Genomic DNA, 19,921 nt, shown 5'->3' with positions numbered 1-19,921 from the left:
GATAAAAACAATGAGGCACATTTACAGAGGAATATTTACTAGAAGCATCCTGTGCCGGAGTGGTGACGAATACTTTCAACATTAGCAAGAATAACTACTTCTAAAATCTACAGTGTAAATATTTAATTTAAAAAGCTTGCAAAATTAATTTTAAATTTATAGCAGAAACAGACTTCAATGCCAATGTCACTAATACTGTATTCTTGGTCTAGCTTCCAAATGGCTTCATTCAGCCACAGATTCCTTTCTGACACTGATGCTCCATTTACTCAATCCTGACACAATCATTCCTTTTATTAACCAATTACTTAGAATGACCCTTCTGACAGGAGCATGTCAGTGTGTTGGTTTGAAAGAGAGTGATGTGGTGCTAAAGTCTAGCCTTGACCTCTCCCACCCTCTCCCTTTGTTACCTCCATGCACTTATCTATGATAACTCATATGGTTCTTTTTAAAAAATCCCCTTCAGTTTATTGGTAAACTCTGAAATATCATAAGGTAAACAGTCACGATAGCATATTTACAAATTTGGAAGCCTTCACAGTTCTTTAAATCAAATCTCACTATGGTGATTACTACTTGTTTAAGACTAATCCAGAAAAAACAATGCACTAGCTTGTTCCAAAATTAACTTTCCTGCCCAAAGAACTGTATCTGCCATTATTATAAACCAGTGAATGTGTTTTCAACGCTAGTCCTTACATAGAAATGTATAGATTCAAGGTAAAGGTGGTTACAAAAAAAGGCCTTCCATTTAGCTAAAGAAAGCTAAAATTTCTGTTTACTGTACACATTATTAAAATAAATATTATGGTACCTCATTGAATTTATGTTTTGGAGTCAAAGCCACCCCTAAAGCAGTTTCCTAATTTCATTCCTTTAAGAAAATCTGGTCTCTCTCTCTCTCATTTCATCCCAATTCTTCACCCCCCAACAAATGTTTTTAGCTCATCCTGAAGAAGCCAAATGATTAGCAATATGAGGCAAAGATGACTTAGGGAATTTCCTATATTATACATTAAAGGTTGATGCTTTGCAGGAAGTCTTTTTACATAAATCTTTCTGTATTTCCCTTGGATACCCATGAAAAACACCCTATTAAGTAAAATCAATAAAACTTTCCTTCAATTCTTCTAGATAATGGAGGTAGTGAAGATGAACACTACTATAATTTCCATGTTGTCAGCTAGCTCAGGCTCTCTCTAGCCTGTGTAGCACAGTTTGCCTGACATACAGGAGGCACTCTTATGTTGGTTGAATGATTAAATGTCAGAGATAATACAAGTTCTCTGGAGTTATCTTCTATAAGAACTTTGAAGTAATTTCTCTTTTGCCCCATTTTAAATGTCTATTATACTTTTTTGTAAAATTTATTTCACACTTTTCTGCTCATTTTTTAAAAAGACTCTTTTTGACTGAACATATGTTAACAGCTAGAATGACAAATTACTTTGATGATGTATAAAATTACTTTGATGATGTATTCTGAAGAAAACTTTTGATGAAAAAATATTAATGAAAATATTAAATGACTTATGGGTTGATACTATAAAAATTTAATGCAAATCTAATGTTCACATCATATATTTAAAAAAACTGGAGATATCAAACATATTAGACTTGGAGAACTCAGAAGTGAATTCTTTAGTCAAGTGAAGGTGTTTTCCTTTATTACCTATCTTCCAAAAAGTTCCCCATTTAGGTTTTGTTATAGCCAATTTTCTTAAAGGGAGGCAGAATCATCCGTCTTTAAATCTAGATATATACTTGTATATGAGTATGGAAACAAGAACCAAAAAAGCCCATACTTTCAAAAAAGGTTAAATTATAAAACATATTGTAGAAAGTCTAAAAAATACAAGGAATATTTCATCCACAATCTTACGTCATTAACAGAGCTAATAAACTTTCATTTGGGTAATTTTTAATCTGTACATTCACAAGTAAGTAAAACTTACAAATATAACTTCATACCTTTAACAAGTTGATATTTAATTTTCATTATTTTTTTCAATTGGCTGCATGGCATTACCATAAACAAGTGTACCACAATTTATTTAATCATTCTGACAGTACAGGACACTTATACGTACAATTTTGGAATTATTAAACTACTACTGAAAGATGTATTTTTATCATTCTTGACACATCTTGCCAAAATGTTTCTGAAAGGGGCTGTGACAGCAGTCTCACACAAGAATATCGGTTTGGTGAACTCTAGTAGAGTAATACATTTCTCCCTGCTAATTTAAAAGATGAAAATGACGTGTCATTGTTCTTTTAGTATGCATTTCTTAAATGACCACAAAGTCTGTTTCCTACGTATATTTGTTCCTTTGGAAACTGTCCTCTTTCCTACTGTCTAGTGGGAGCTAAAGATGTTTTAGTCAGAATTACTTCATTGTCTAACATAAAATGCTACAAATCATTTCCCCACTTTTAATGTTTAATATATACCTTCTGAATTAAATCTTTTAGTTTGCAGACCTCTTCATTCAAATCTTCAACGTTACTAATCAGTTCTTCACAAACTGAAGTAAAATTCCGAGGAGAAGCCCATTCGAGTACTATCTGTTAATATTTTCAAAAGTTGTATTTTAAAGAATAGGAAACAACTTTCACAACTTTATAGCCCCCAAAATTATACAACACTTTCAGATATTAAATTATTTAACTGAAGTACATTTTTTGTTCAGGATAAATCCTGACACCAAAAAAAGTCAGTAATTTTATACAAACAGTCTAATTAGTTTCCTGAATACATTTACTAAATGCATAAAGTATATATAATGTTATGAAGACTAATATTAATAATAGAAATGTTTATGGTGAAAAAATGAATTCATGGAAGTTTTAAGAATGACATGATTCCCACGTTAGTGTTATACAAAAATTACATAAAAACAAGTACATTAAAATTTTTTCACTATTGACAAACAGCTAAAGCCAAATCACATGAAAAGCTACAAAATAAGTTTGCTTTTACAGGTCATTTACACTTTCTCCATTTAAAATTTTCTTTATTAAAAAACTCTTATATTGATATAGTTTTTAATAACACTCAACACACTGTTTTGTTTCAACTTTCACTTGGGTCTCCTGTCACTTTGTATTTTAAACAATTAAATTCCCTTAGGAACGAATGGTAACTTCAATACACAGATCAGTTTAATCTTTAGTCTGACTTATTTTCCTTTTCTTGAGGGATAAAAGACAGAGTTTTTCAATTAATTAGTATGTAAAAGAGTAATATTAAACATTGACTTATTTAGATATTATACGATTTTGTAGAAAAAAGATACAATTTTACCAGATAACCACTGTTTACTGAATTATCACTGACTTATCTGGAATGTTCGTCATACTTTTCTTCACTTAATAACTTGTAGAATACCTTGTGAGAATTTACAGGCAACTCAGTAATGATATTCTGTACTGCTGTTATTAAATGGCGACATTGTTTGTTTAATTTTAGAAGAAAGTTGAGGAATTCATCACCACTAAAGAGAGGAAACAAACAGGAATCACTTACATGAGCAATTTACTTCATTCTATTAGGCTAGTTACTCAATGTCTAGTCATAACACTTATTAGATTATCTAAAAAGTATTTATAGAATGGCTAATATGTATTAGCAACTGAAACAGACATTGAGTATACAAAGAAAACTGAACCTCCACCCTTGAGGATCTCAAAGTTCAGGAGGAGAGGCAGATAGAAAATTCTAAACTCATTACTCACAGGGACATACAAAGAAGGAATATAAAAGTACCAACTTTGAGTATTTACTATGTGAAGGCATTGCACTCATTATTTTATGTTTATTATTTTTTTTAATTCCTCCCAACAACTCTGTGAGGTAGATGTTGTTATCTAAAACTCAAAGATAATGAACTTGTATAACATGACCAGGGAATTAGTAATGATTAGAGAGATAACTTCAACTGAGTCTGGAGCTTTAGCTTAAGTTTGGCAGATAGGAAAGGAAGAGGGAAGTTTGGATGAAGGGAATAGCAGGTACAAAAGTATGGGAGTAGGAGGTCACCAAGATATAACTAATGCAGGATTATGAGAAAGTAGTAGGAAAAAAGGCTGAATACAACCATTTATTTAAGGAATTTTTGTGACATGCTACGGAACTGAATTTTATCTTTTTGATAATGTACTATTAAAGGATTTTAAACAAGAATGTAGAAAATCAGATTTTTTTGTATGAGAAAGCTTATTTTGGGAGTGATGGATTAAAGGAACACAAAAGTGGAAGTAGAAAGAATTGGGAGACTAATCCATCTAAGAGACAATGAAGGAAAGCTTAAACTAAGGATCTGGCAGCGGCAGTCTGATTGGGGGGAAGGGTAGAATGGTGGTTTAGGAAACATTCAGGAGAATAAACTGTAAAACTTAGTGATGGATTGCATGTAAAAGGAGGCATCTAGGATGATTCTAAGTTTTTGGTTTCAGTGGAAGGTGGTTACCGCCATGCAGGGAAGTGAGTTTGGGGGTAGGTGGTAGGGAAGAAAGTGAGGTAAGACAAAACATTATGGCATAATGATTAAGAAAACAGACTCTAGAGTCAGGAAGACCTAAGTCTGAATTCAGCTTCCACACTTATGATCTTGGGCAAGGCTAATCTTCAGCCAAATATTTCCATATATCTTGAATTGAGATAATAGGACTGTCAGGAAGACGGAAAGAGACAATGTATGAAAAGCACCTACAGTAGCATTTTATCTCGAACATAGATGGCATTCAAACAAACTTAATTATAATGATGATGGCAATGATATGAGACATGTAGGTGACAAGGGCCAGTAAGGAGAAAATGTCAGTCTTGTAGGGTACTTATCCTGGGGACCACAGACTCATGAGGCTAGAGATAATTCAAGGAGCTGGGAAAAATGACATATTCTTTTTGCAAACCTCTAACATAAATTCAGTCTTGCCTTCAATTGTGACTGTGGGCACAGATGATGGCAATGTTAGAGGCATCTGTAATCTGGTCCCCAATGGACATCAGAACTATGGTCATGGAGAAGACCACAAAGAAAAAGGATACTGAATATAAAGAGGGAGAGCTGATAGTGGCAGAACAAAAAAGCTATCAGAGGAAAAGCAGCCTCAGAAGGAAAGAAATCAGGAGGTAAGGGCTGTTATGAAAGGCTGGGAAGGGGATGGATTCAAGAAAAGGCCAAGCATGTTAAATACATCAGATAAATCCACTGATTCTGGCAATGAAGAGACACTGGTGTCTAGATTAGTTTCGGTGACAGAAGCCAATATACAGTAAAAACTAAACAGAAACTTATTTAACCCAACAGAAAAGTGAACCAAACACATGAATAGGTAATGCAGAGAGAAAGAAAAAATGAAATTTAAATAGATAATAAACATGGGATTACAATAAAATAAGTTATCTTCCAGTGGAATGAGAACAATGAAAATCATTCATACCAAGAGTTGACAAGTGTGCAAAGTGACCTTTCTTCACAGTCATTTAGCAGTATCTACTATAATAAAAAGGCACATAAAAACTACTACTATGGGACTGAGAGGTACTTCTGAGTCTAAACACAGTTCTTCTAAGGCAGAACGTCTAACTCTACTCTATGCAGAGTTTCCTCATACTGTCTCTGGGAGAAAGGGCTCTAACGAGCAGGTTACAGCAATGTCGGCTTCCAATGAAACTGACCAGCAGACTTTCCTCTAAGACACACTATTAGGACTTTCATAGTATTTTAATTTAAAACAAGTCTTTTTTCTTAGCTATCAGGCTGAAAAATAAACAGTTTATATAAAATACTTTAAACTTTATGAGCATAAAGTTGTATCTATAGAATCAAGTCACCAACAATGAAACGTGTTTGATGGTTGCTTTATAAAAGCAAACAGAAATTAAAAAATTTAGATAAGCTCTTGTTCTATTTAGCAAAAGTAGTATTTATAAAGGCATTTTCTAAATAAATATAATTCTTCATTCCATTTTCTTTCTGATCTTTACCATATGAAACAGAAGAACTTGAGCATATTTCATTCAAGACAACAACAGTCATCACTTATATTAATTTTGTTTCTATGTAACATTTATATAAGGTACACTTAGTGCTCTTTAAATACTCAAGTTTTATTTGTTATCAATAAAAAGAATAATTACTCAGAGTAATTCATTAATGTCCTGTGTATATTTTCCTGCTCAAGGAAATTAAGATCCATTGAGAACAGTCATTCAAAATGTCAACTGTGAGCAGGTATATAATTCTAGATAGGCACTCACCCATATTTATGTGGAATATAAACTCTTATTCTGAACAAAGTAAGATTGACAAGTTAACAACTTAGTTCAAATAAGCAAGTAATATTACGAACATAATTAGCCTTAAAAAATGAAAGGAAAATTGTGATATACCATGTTCAGAGCCTCTGAATATGGGTAGGCAAGTGGTAAAAACACAGCTGTATAGTGTACCATTCATCATACACTATGTGAATGGGTGTCCCCCCCCCACCCCAGAGCTATGCAAGCATTCACCCTATAGACCTTTCCATGGCAGCCCTGATCATTCTGTACCTATTCAAAGACTTCAAAATAAGCAGATACGGCATATGGTAGACTGTATTATCTGACTGAGTTAACATGTATTTTCTACGGAGCCAAACACTCCCAGTCCTCCTTCTGCCAGACAATTATACTTCATGCCCCAGTGATGTGAGGCCTGGCCTGTGATAGGCTTTGGCAAATAAAATATGACTGGAAGTGACGTTCAACTTTTGAACTGAGCTTTAAGGGCCACTGACTTGTTGTGCCACATCTCGTTTCCCTTTGCCACAAGAACAGCATGTCCCAGTTGGAGCTGTTTCTCCAGCCCCTTCTCAGAATAATAACAAGGAGGAGAGCCACTGGCAGCTGACCCATGTTATAGGTGGTCAAGAAATAAACTTTGTAAAAAAATAAAAAAATAAACTGTTACTGTAAGTCATTTAGATTTATGTTCTTTGTTATTGCAGCATAATATAGTATAAGCTGACTAAAACAACAGGCCATAGTTTTAAAGCGGGAAGTCAAGTGTTAGGATAAAATTTATCCAAATAAACACACTATGTGCTCATTGTAGAATATCTAGAAAAATTAAAAGTATCAATATTCTTTCTCCAAAGATAATGACTGATACTATTTTCTTCCAAAATATTTTCTTAAAGTACATATTTTCTTTCAGTATTTTTCATATGCATATATATAACTGGCATTATACCTCACACTCCACTTTGTATTGTGCCTTTCATACTTATTATGAGTATTTTCCCATGACATTGTCTCAAAATAATTTAAATGACAGAATAAAATAATTGTATTGATGCAATGTAATTCAACAGTTCCCCTGATGTTAAATATTTTTACTGTCCAATTTTAGAATGTTTATAAATAATAGATGTGAGCAATATATTTTTACATAAAATTCTGCATCTATACAGATTTTTGTTTTTGGAGGAGAAACAGTTTCCTTAATGGATATAACTTTGAGAAGCCTTTGATACATTCAAGTAGATGTCAGATAGGCTCAGAGAAAAGGTCTGGGCAGAAACTGTTGAAAATGTCAAGACATGAATGAAAACATAACTATTGCTGTTCAAAATATCTCAAATAAGAAAGAATGGTTATAATACTTGTAAACTGCATTCTATAATTCTGCAAACATACTAAGGCTAAGTATAGAAAAAAGTAAATGCGTGGTGCATGTATTCCTGTAAACGAGGCTATTTTAGAAAATTTAACACATAGAAGGAAAGTATCTTAAATGAATCAGTAGTTAAATTGTTGAAGTCACATTATAATCAATCAGTTCAACTTTTCTTGCTGTTAGTTTTCTTATGACTTAATGACTAATTTCTTCTTTAAAGAATGACTTTGAACAAATGGAAAGTAAAACCTTTTCCATAACAGCATGTAAACAAAGTCTGTGATTTAATAACAAGGTCAAATTCCTGAAATATATGTCTGCCAGTTTTATTTTTTAAAAAATTCAGCAGTTTTAATAAGTAAACCATTCAGGATTCTGCACATTCTTTAAGTTTATTAAATCTCACAAAGTAAATTCATACAGGCAATTCTGCCATCATACAAATCAGTTATATTAAAAAGTTAATTTGCAAGTTAGTCATGTAGAATTTAGAATATTCCTTCATAGAAACAATAAATTCAAAAAGTAAAGAAAATGAACTAAGTGATTCAAGGTTTGCTGATTTTAAGTCTTCACAACTGAAATCCTTCACAATGTGTGTAAATATTTGAGAGCTGTATTATTTTGAATATAGATCTTGTTATAAGGAGATATATTAAGAGAAAGGGAAATAATTTAACTTTGCAATCAAGTTTTTAAGAAATCTGGATCATCTAAATTATCCCCTGGAAGATTTCTCCAAATTCCAAAGGGGGGCAGATATTTATTATTCATGTGTTTAATTAATGTTTATCATAGTTGCAACGTTAGTTTTAGGCTGGATAACTAATGATACTACTACCTTCGTAAGTATTATATTTTATAGGATATAACTTGGATGAACCTCAAGGAAATTAGGCTGACTGAAAAGAAGCTAATCAAAAAAGGATACAACATACTGTTTGATTCCACGTATGTAGTATTCATGAAATAACATCATTTTAAAATTGGATAACAAATTATTGGTTGCTAGGGGTTAGAGATGAGGGGAGGGAAGAGTGTGGCTCGAAGGGGTAATATGAGGGAGCCTTGTGGTAATGCTGTCAGGTGTACTGATTATGGAAGCAGTTACATAACGCTACACATGTGATAAAACTGCACAGAGCTATACACATACATATCAATGAGTACATACATAACTGGTGAAACACGAATAAGCTCTGTGGATTGTACCAACATCAGTTTTCTGGCTTTGATATTGTCCTATAGTTATGCAAGATATTAACATTGGGTGAGACTGGGTGAAAGGTGCATGGGACCTCTCGGTGTATCTCCCTGTAAAGTTTCCTACGAATCTATAATTATTTCAAATAAAAAGTTAAAATCCTTTACTGATCCATAATATATTAATAAAATAAAATACTGCTTTCAAAATAGACGTTTAGATTACTAATATTACTAATAATCAGTGTTTGACAGTGTATAATATTGAAAATGAACTTTATAGGTTGATAACATAATTTCTTAAAGAATAAGGCTGAATATGGAGCTGAGCTACACGAGAAACACTTTTCTTGCTCTAAGTGAAACTATCACTACTTTGAATTTTCCATTTGACACTTAAAATGATTTAAAGAGAATAAGAGTTATACCATGAAAAGCATGGAATCTCTTATATAGTTCATGTAACAAAATGCAATGGAAAAAAAATAAATGATTTTATGTGAGTTAACAAGAAGATGCATTGTTTTGCTTCTTAGTAAACTGACTTTTTAAAAATTATCTTTATAAAGTACCTCCCATTTTAGAACACAGTATGCTGCAAAATGAACTAACCATTTACCTGGGGAAATGATGGCATCAAGTAAAATGACTCAGACATTGTCAAAATTAAACTAAAAAAGAACAGTTGGTTCTAAACAATATTAATGTAAACCAATAAGTTAATTTTACCTGATTTCCAACTTTGTCACTTCAGGTAATTCTCCAAATTTTATCTCATCTACCTGTAGTTCTTTAAGAGCATCCAGAATTTTCTGCTGATCTCTACTGGTAATTCCATTCTAAATATAAATAATTTCAAGATGCAATAAGACAGTCATACTTGAATAATTTGCTATTCAAAATTACTAAAGAAGTTTCCTACTTAATTCACATCTTGAAAAAAATACATATTTAAAAAATAACAAACATACTGAAAAATATATGATTTGCTTGTAACTTTGAGGTTACATCATTAAAATATTTAAATATACAGTAACTGTAGTTACTATATATAACAATCATGATGGATTCTAAAGACAAATTACTACACTTTAATATATAATCTTACCAAAAAAACCCACAGTAAAACAGTTTTTTCTTCAAAACATTAATTAAAATGATCAGTGATTAAGTGAGAACTGTCTTCTTTTTGTCTGTATGGTCCCTTTAGTATGAACTACATTTTCTATCCTGGATTTAGCTAAGGAGTATGCTTATTTTGATTTTCAGTGATACTGAAGATTTCAAGTTTCCAGTGTGCCCATGCCAATGTGTTCCAGTGCGTTAAGGAAGCTCATTATTTTTTAGGTATCCTATTTATTAAAGTATCTCTCATATTTCCCACAGTATTTTCAAATTGTTACTTGATAATACTAGATGATAAAATAACAGGTCTTGATCATTTTGAGAACCCAGCAAAAAATAATGCTCATACCCACATACACGTAGAAACTCCTCTTATTTCTAAGTAACTTGTTTTACAAATCTAATTCATATTTAGAATGAAGCACGAGTTTTAGTTGAAATGTCATGACTAAAGGAAAAAAAAAACAAAAGCAACTTTTAAGACTTTAAATGTCCTTAAAGTAAGTTAATGCTGTAACAGTATTTTACATGGGGTTATTTATAATCATTATCTAATTAAGAACCTAGCAAAGATCACTCACAGTCTATAATCCTAGGATTTTAAAAATAGAAAATAAAAGGCTCTACAATTTTAGAAATATGAAAGATAATGTCTGCAGTTTTTAAAATTGATACCTTTGTAAACTCATCTTTCCTCATGGTCAAAAGATGTCTTAAAGTTATATCCCTTTCCTGCAGAAAAGAGAAAAAATGCCACCTTTCAATATGAATGAAACAGTAGAAGGGGAAGTAGTCACATGTACATAAGTTAGTCAGTTGTATGTTACCCTCCTAAACAACTTTCAACTTTCTAGAGGAGATAGAATAAGCAGGTACCGATCTATACTACTGGGCTGGTATTAATGAGAGTCATACTATGTATAATTACCTTAAAAAGTATAAACATAGGTAGTTTTCCAACTTCAAAGAAAATGATTACAACTTATATTCACTTACATGGAAAGAAAAATAGCTCTATAAAATTTGACAGAAATTATATTTTATGAATATTTAAGTTTCTAATTGCATCACATGAAATGATCAATAACATTTAGTTTTCCTCAGTATTTCTCAATTCAGAAGTTTCTTGTACAATGAAGTGGACTTCTGACCCACCTAAACAGAATGTGCAGCTTCCTAAGGAGAGCCTGTCTGTCTTAAGTGGCACTTTAATGCTTCAGTACCAGCTAACTAGCTCACGACTGTCATCTACTCAAATCCCACAATGCACTCCTGAAGTACCTACAACAGTGCTTGGCATACGAATTTAATCTCTGTGACAACCCGACGTTAGGTATTATCCTTATGAAAAAAAAGACAGATTTAAGTAACATATTTTAGTTAATAATCTTTAAAGTAGACTCTCATACCAGGTTTGTTAGGATTAAAAATCATGCTTCTTCCAATATTCTATACAGCAACTGGAAAAACAAACTGAGGGTTTTGATGTACCAGCAGGAGTTCTGTGAAGCTTTAGGCAGTCGGGAAAAGCTGTTAACACAGCCAGATTCTAATTTATGTAAATTTCTAGAATAATTTTTGAAACGCTTACAAGTTCAAAATGGGATGTACTAAAAATTATGGAGAAAAGTACCTTTGGGATTCTTTCATAAGCATGCTTATGAGTTAATGTTATGTTAAGCAACAAATAAACATACATACATAACTCATTGTAGCTTATATAATCTTACCTTTAATAAATCTGTCATATGTTCAAGTCCAAGACCGTGCAAAAATATTTCCAGATCTCCAAGTGCTGTATATGAACTATATATTTATAGCAATGTCAATTTCAGAAGACTATAAATGCACAAATACATATTTATAATGAAGAGAGAGAATGACCAAAAATGAATTTATATAGGATATATCTGCATATTTACACACCAGACCTATGTTATATCAAGGAGTATTTTCTGGAGTGAAGATGTAAGTAAACAGAGAAAATTGTGATAGTAAACTATAGCTCATCTTTCCTAAGAATAAAAATATCTGCCAATATGTATATGCGTATTCCTTGTAAGATCTCTATACATGAAAATCTCTTCAATTGCAGGAAGTAAGAATTTAATAATAATTTTAAATGTGGGTAAATAGACAATAATTTTGTAGCCTGTACTGAACAAAGGTGTTCAAGAAAAATATGCATTTTAATTTTAGCTTATAAAATCTGAAATCTGCTAGAAAGAATTAGAAAGCAAGATTCAGTATAGTGTGAACACTAACAAAAATATCTTAAAACCTTTCAGAAATAAATTTTATTATGGATATTTTATTTAAAGTAAAAAATTATTCTCATTACTGTTAGTACACATATATAAAATTTTTCTAAAATTCTGGAGAACACATAATGTAATATACAGGTGATGTATTATAGAATTGTACACTTGAAACCTATATAATTTTATTAACCATGTCACCCCAACAAATTTAATTAAAAAATAAATAAAATAAAATTCTGGAAAGCAAAGCACTTAAAATCCATACTTTTTAAGTGATATTTAAAAATGCTTGTGAAAGTTTAAAATAGCATATATTTTAAATGTCATCACATTTACCAGAAATAAAAAAACACGCACAATTTTTACTCATTTATAAGTACTCTGTTGAACAAAAACATTCTATGTTACCTAAATATGTTATCTTTTTCTTTATCAGAATCCGTTGTCAATAGTTTACAAATAGTCTCCTCTTTAGTTAGCTGCTGAAGTTTTCCTTCCAATGGATTTAAAGTCAAAGAAAGAAAGTTGAAGATCTGAAAAAAAGTTAAGCCATTTAAATATAGTTAACACTATTATATACCATCACCTACACTTAAAAGAAATTAAGTATGTGATTGTTTTATACCTACAAAGAACATTTTTCCAATCTTTGGAAAATTTTTCCAGATCTTTCACAACTTATTGCCCTGAGAATAACTTTAAAAATCAAGCAAGTATTTCCTTGATGTAAAATAATAATACTAAAAAGTACATCTAATTCAAATAATAAAAATTAAATGAAGATACTAATAAATATTTTCCATAAGATATAAAACAAAACTAAAATTTCAATTTTGGTAAGTGATTCAGATTAAGTCCTAAGGTAGTACTTTAAGTACATTGGTAAGTGGGAGGAAGTAATAAACATTACTAAATGTATACCAATCCCAACTATATATGTCAAAGAGATATAGTGAAATTCATTAGTTTTAAAATCTAACTTTTTAGTAAGTCAAGGTTATGTCACATAATCACCCAAATTACAAAATCAAATCTCACTTTAAGAAACAATTTATGACTCAAAATAATCTTTGATGTTCATAAATTTCTTAATATGTCAAATTCAGTGTCATGTACCCTAAATTTAATAATGCAGCAAACTAATTAAAAGTCTTGAAATTTTCAAAGCCTAAAAGAAAACTGTAAATTTCTTCTTGAAGTTTCACAGAGCTTTAGTGATCAGCATTTACTCTAGAATGATTTTGGAAATATAGGTATCAGTTTGAAAATGATAGGCATATTTATATGATCGCTTAAAAAATGGAAAAAGTTATTTTACATGCAGTAGAAGTGGTACGGTCTGATTATTATTTGATGGAACCCTTGAAACATCACATGCTTTCAAAATCAGAAACTCAGTTTTAGAGGCTCTTAAATGATATAACTTAGTTTTACAGTTGTACTGTATTTGATTCTTGCTTAGAAATTATAGACCTTTGGCTGAAAGTTTTAATAATCAGAACAAAAGTTTATTATCAGTACAGTAATTTAATGTGTGGGAAATATTTATTATTGACTTTAACATCTGCATCTGAATGACAGTAGATATATACCCAAATATGTTATCACTTTATTATATACCTTGTCACATGTATAGAAGTAAATGTAGCTTATAGGATTTAATTTTTAAATTGTCCAATATGCAGTAATTACAATTTAAAACTGAAATTTTAATTACATGTTCAAATTTTGAAGTTATACTAGCTTTCTTAATACACCAATTAATTTTTAAAAATCTGGACCAGTTTGAAATGTTTAATAAATAGTCGATTATAATTTTGTATCTAGGGCCAGAATACGACTTTATTATCCCTTCATACAGCTTTTAAATTACCACATTATAAATACCTCTTATTTAGTAAAAGATGAATACTCCGGTAAAATAAAGTTTTCAGTACTTGACTAAAGGAAAATTACATATTTAAACATTTAATAATAGCCAGATATGCTATTATTACAGTTGTGAATTCTAACAAAATTATATTAAAGTCTACAAATGATAACGTAACATGCCATAGAAAAATTCATTTAATATATAAAAGGATACCTCTAGATGTTTATTTCTTTTTGCAATCTCACTTGGTGTCTTTCCATCTTTGGTTTGTAGCATTTTATTAGCTCCAAGTTCAAGCAACTTCAAAACTACATTTTTATGACCCTGACGTGCTGCCCATGTTAAAGCCTGTAAAAGTGGGGGGTGGAGGGAAGACTGTTTAAAGAGAGGGACTGTATATGAGACAGAGAGAACAGTATTTATGGCACAATAAAAAGAATGAACATGGTTAATTAATGAAATGATGCAATCTCTTCAGTTCACAATATAAACATATTTCCAAAGTTGTAATTACAAAGCAGACTTCCAGTGCTCACTGGTTTTATAAAAGCAAATGTTTTACATACTCAAGCGATGTTATATAATAAAACGATTTATCTCCCAATCGCTGAACTGTTTTCTATGAAAAAGAATTCTATGTATATTCCAGAGCCCAGGCTTTGTTGTGTGTTATAGCTCCTGTATCAAGGGTGAGGACCAAGAGAGTCAGAGAATTCCTTTTTTTCTATTTCAGCTGTTGCTTTTCTTCATCAAACAGCATTTATACCCCAGCCTTTCTGTAATTTTTACTTCTGAGAAACTTTTTTGTGGCCTACTACTGCTAACAAGATCAGAAGGAACATTGTAGAATGGCTTCTCACAGTGTAACCGTTCTCATCCTGCGTATTGACTTCTGCTCCGTGAGCAACAAGGAGAGCGACAACCTGGGTGTGACCGTCGCGGGCAGCGTACATGATTGGAGTCATGAGTCTCCTAAAGAGCAGGGAGAAAAGAAGAAACATTAGGTTTAATGCTTCCATTAACAGATACTCAAGTACATGGATTTTACCATACACAGTACCATCAGCATTGTTTAAAAGAGAAAAAAAAAGAAATGAAAACTTTGATAAATCAGATGATTCAAAAATCCAATCTCCCAGCAAATAAGAAAATGATACTTTTAAAGTATTGCATGCTTACACAGCACCCTCTAGTGAAGAAAACGTGTTTAAGAAAAAAAAATCACTCAATAAGCCAAACTTTCAAATATGAGGTTTCATTAATTTACACATTCATGCAGAAAACTACATGAGTATAACCACTTGTTAGCCATTATAAGCAGTCCAAGCTATCATTAGTTTTCTCTGATCTGTATTGTGGCAAAAGTCTCCTAACTGCTCTCCATGCTTCCATTTTGGGCCACTTACAGTTTATTCTCTGTGAAAACGCCAAATTTTCCCCTTTCAGGGACTAAGTGCTGTTCCCTCTACCTTCCCCTAAAACTTCATACTGAGCACTCCTTCATCTATCCAGGTCCTTATTAAGAGGTAAAGATCAATAAAATTGACAAACCTATAGCCAAACTGATCAATACAAAGAAAGAAGACACAAATTACCAATATTAAGAATAAGAGAGGTGACATCAGTACAGATTCTCTTAACATAAAAATAAGAGTTGTATTTCTACATACCAGAAATAAACAACCTGAGATGGGAATTAATAAAATACCATTTATAATAGCAAAACTATGAAAACAGGCAAATCTAGTGTAATTTATTAAACCCACAGCCAGTATGAGCATATACATCCATACACAGTGACATATTTGTATGTATCTGACTTGTACTCATCATCTCACTAACGATTTGGATTCAGAAGTCTCTAGCCTAAACACAGGTCTTCAGATGTTGATTACAAGAAGAGATACAGTGGTTAAAAGTCAGAGCTCTGGAATCAGAATACCTGATTTGAAATTTTAGATCTACTACTTACTACTGTGTTTCCCTGCAAATAAGACCTAGCCGCACAATCAGCTCTAACGCGTCTTTTGGAGCAAAAATTAATATTAAGACCCGGTATTATATTTATATTATATTATATATTATATTATATTATATTATATTATATATTATATTATACTATACTATACTATACTATACTATACTATACTATACTATACTATACTATACTATATTATATTATATTATATTATATTATATTATACTGTGTCTATGCCCTTCCCTTTTCACAATAGAAACACCATGCTGGAATGATCTCGCCTACTCTTCTGACTTGACTGGCAACATACTGATGACCACTGAATATATCTCTAGTCCAGACTTTGCTCCTGAGCTCCAGATTTTATCTGTCATTATCACCTGGGTATCCCAACAAAACTCAAATATGTATTCAAATCTGAAGGCACTGTCTTTGTTCCCTTAAACCCAGAGGTTTTTTTTTTCTTTTGGTTTTTGTTATTTCAGTCTATGTGGTACAAATATTTGCTAAACGAATGACATAATTTTGATCATTTTATTTTTAGCCAGTGTGTATTATTTTATTTTAGGAGTGACTTCTCTGGGTTTTGATTGTAGCCAATATGAGAGTTACTATATTTTAATCAGTGAGTTTTATATCACTTTTCATTTTTATTAATATGGTTAGGGTTATTTCTGACATATTTTTGTGACCATGCTTTCATGACCATGCTTTCATGACCAACACATGCTTCCATGTCTCTTTTGCAGCTTTGTCAGACTGACCAAGTTCAATTTGTTCTATCCAACCCCGACCCCTACCACCCGTCCCTAGACCTGAAGGTTTATAACATCCTTATTTGATTTTAGTACTTATTTTTAAAGTCGTGTCACCCTATTCCCAATATCCTTAACCTTAACAAAGATAAAAGTTAGTAACTATGGTCTCATCTGAAGAGTTTACTTTTATTTTGCTTCATTCTTCCCTCAGCCACCCAAATTCCAAAACTGTTATCATGAAAACTTAGTATAATTATCATCTTATCATAAATACTCGTTTTTACAGCCAGTAGTTATTTTGAATTACCAATGTTTATTGCTGGTTCAACATTTCTCGCACTCCTTTACTTCTTCTGGATTTGTTTTTTTCTTTTTGTAGCAAAGGCTTTAGATGTTATTTTTAAGAGTCAGGAGAATAGTGGTTCTTGATCAGCAATACTTTTATATGAAGTATGTGGGGGCATCACAGTTTATCAAAATGACTGGAGAGAGCTACTGACATTTATGGGTGAGGGCCAAGGTTGCTAAAATTCTGCAACACACAGTACAGTCTCACTTAAATGTCAGTAGGGGCCCTGCTAAAGATAACTTTAAGTTCTAATATATATATGAAAATGTCTTTATTTTTGCCTTCACTCTTCAATGATAGAATGACTAAATACAGAATTATATGTTCAAAGTTTATGTCTCAGACCATTTGTCTTGTTCCATATATAGTTGTTACTAAGAAGTCCAATTTCAGATGGTTATTTTTTGACAGGAATTATCTTCATAAATTATCTTTTGTATAGGTAACTTTTAAGGTTTTCCCCTTTAGTCTTGATATTCTGAAGTTCATTGTGATGTATCTATATATTTTAATTTTAATTAAAATATATGTTATATATCTTTATCTATTTGTCATGTGTATAAATCTTGTTTTGCACTTAGTGGCTCTTTCAATCCTAAAGATTTGTGTGTTCAGTTTGGGTATATTTTTGGCCATTATTGTTTCAAATCTTATATAGCTTCTATTTTCTCCTTCTGGAACTCTTTCTTTAAAAAAAAATATTTTTTATTTTTCAATTACAGTTGAAATTCAATATTATATTAGTCAGGTAGATTCAATATTATATTAGTCAGGTATAAGAATATGGTTAGACGTTTATATAACTTACAAAGTGATCAAGTGATTCCAATACACCTAACACTATGCATATATAGTTATTACATTAACTAATTCCTTATGCTTACTTTACATTCCCATAACTATTTTGTAACTACCAATTTTTACTTCTTAATCCTTTCACCTTTTTCACCAAACCTCCCTAGCCCCTCCCATCTGACAACAATCAATTTGTTCTCTGTATCTATGAGTTTGTTTGTTTTGTTTATTAGATTCCATATATAAGTGAAATCATATGGTGTCTTCCTCTGACTTATTTCCCTTAGCGTAATACCCTCTAGGTCTACCCATGTTGTCACAAATAGTAAGATTTCATTCTTTTTTTATGAGTAATAGTCCATCATTTTATATATATATATATATACATATATGTGTGTGTGTGTGTATGTGTATTATGTCTTCTTTATACATTTATCTTTTGATTGGAGCATTTAACCCATGTACATTTAAGGTAATTATTGGTAGGTATGTAGTTATTGCAACTTTATTATTCATATTTTTTATTTTTTCTTCTTCTTAAAGAATTCTCTTTAACATTTTTTTGTAATACTGGTTTGGTGGTGATGAACTCCTTTAGCATTTTCTTGTCTGGGAAACTTGTTATCTGTCCTTCAATTCTAAATGATAGCTTTGCTGGGTAACCTTAATTGAAAGTCCTTGCTTTTCATCACTTTGAATATTTCTTGTCAATCCCTTCTGGCCTGCACATTTCTGTTGAGAAATCAGCTGACAGTCTTATGGGAGCTCCTTTGTAGGTAACCAACTGCTTTTCTCTTGCTGCTTTTAAGATTCCCTCTTTGTCTTTAAACTTTGGCATTTTAATTATGATGTATCTTGGTGTGGGCCTCTTTAGATTCATCTTGTTTAGGACTCTGTGTGCTTCCTGGGCTTGTATATCTATTTCCTTTGCTAGGTTAAGGAAGTTTTCAGTCTTTATGTCTTCAAATAAGTTCTCAATCCCTCTTCTACTTCTGGTACCCCTAACATGTGAATGTTGTTACATTTGATGTTGTCACAGAGGTCCCTTACAGTATCCTCATTTTTTTTAAAAAAAATTCTTTTTTCTTTTTGCTGTTCTGACTGGGTGTTTTCTGTTACCTTCTCTTCCAAATCGTGGATTCAACCCTGTTACATCTAATCTACTGTTGATTCCAGCTAATGCAGTCTTCATTTCTGACTAGTCCTTTTTATGTTTTCTATTAATATCTTCATTTTTATATTTCCTATCGCTTTTGTTGAAGTTCTAAGATCATCTATTCATCCTCCAAGTTCACTGAGCATCCTTTTAACCACTGTATTTTTATTGTTTGCTTTTTAAAATGTCAGATTTATAAAGGTATAATTTACACAGAATTAAGTACAATTTAATGAATCTTGACACGATTAGTCTTGGAACCATCACCAGTCTAGAAAAATATTTTCATCACCTCCACAAAGTTCCATCAGGCCCCTTTGCTGCCAGTCTCCTTCCCCCATGTACACAGAAGTAGTATATCTGAGGGAATAAATAGTTTAATGTATTCCTAGTAATAGTTTTCCCAGTGGATACGGTGAGTTCTGAAGTCCAACAACTAGAACTCAGTCCAGGTACTACAATAAAGAAACCAGTTATTTAATCCACCAAACAAAATGTACTGGGAAAAAGGACTATAATAAAGCAGTTCTCAGTATGTCGCATGCCAGTTTGTCACCTTGTAGCACAATTACTGGGAACATTTAAACTCTTTTGTTTCACAACTGCTGGGCCTTTACACTTTCTTGGTTGAATCCATCATCCATGGAACTTAATCCATCTCCATCCTTTAAGGAAGTAACTCCCAAATAAGGCTATTTATACTGGAGAAATTATTTTTGCACAAACATACTCCTTGGGGCCCTATCATAG

General features: G+C 31.7%; 1 protein-coding gene across 1 annotated transcript in view; it reads right to left on the bottom strand.

Moving 5' to 3' along the window:
- Positions 1–19,921, bottom strand: part of ASZ1 (ankyrin repeat, SAM and basic leucine zipper domain containing 1) — a 47,193-nt gene that overhangs the window by 1,189 nt on the left and 26,083 nt on the right. Inside the window, exons 5-12 of the mRNA XM_019743200.2 lie at positions 14,996–15,107; positions 14,349–14,483; positions 12,671–12,795; positions 11,732–11,807; positions 10,677–10,733; positions 9,606–9,715; positions 3,395–3,500; positions 2,458–2,571 (exon numbers count right to left, since the gene is read on the bottom strand). Coding sequence (XP_019598759.2) covers positions 2,458–2,571; positions 3,395–3,500; positions 9,606–9,715; positions 10,677–10,733; positions 11,732–11,807; positions 12,671–12,795; positions 14,349–14,483; positions 14,996–15,107 — 835 coding nt within the window. The remainder of the gene's footprint in view (positions 1–2,457; positions 2,572–3,394; positions 3,501–9,605; positions 9,716–10,676; positions 10,734–11,731; positions 11,808–12,670; positions 12,796–14,348; positions 14,484–14,995; positions 15,108–19,921) is intronic.

The sequence above is a fragment of the Rhinolophus sinicus genome, linkage group LG11 (genome assembly GCF_036562045.2).
Source record: "Rhinolophus sinicus isolate RSC01 linkage group LG11, ASM3656204v1, whole genome shotgun sequence".
NCBI lineage: Eukaryota > Metazoa > Chordata > Mammalia > Chiroptera > Rhinolophidae > Rhinolophus > Rhinolophus sinicus.
This window is presented reverse-complemented; position numbering and strand designations above follow the sequence as displayed.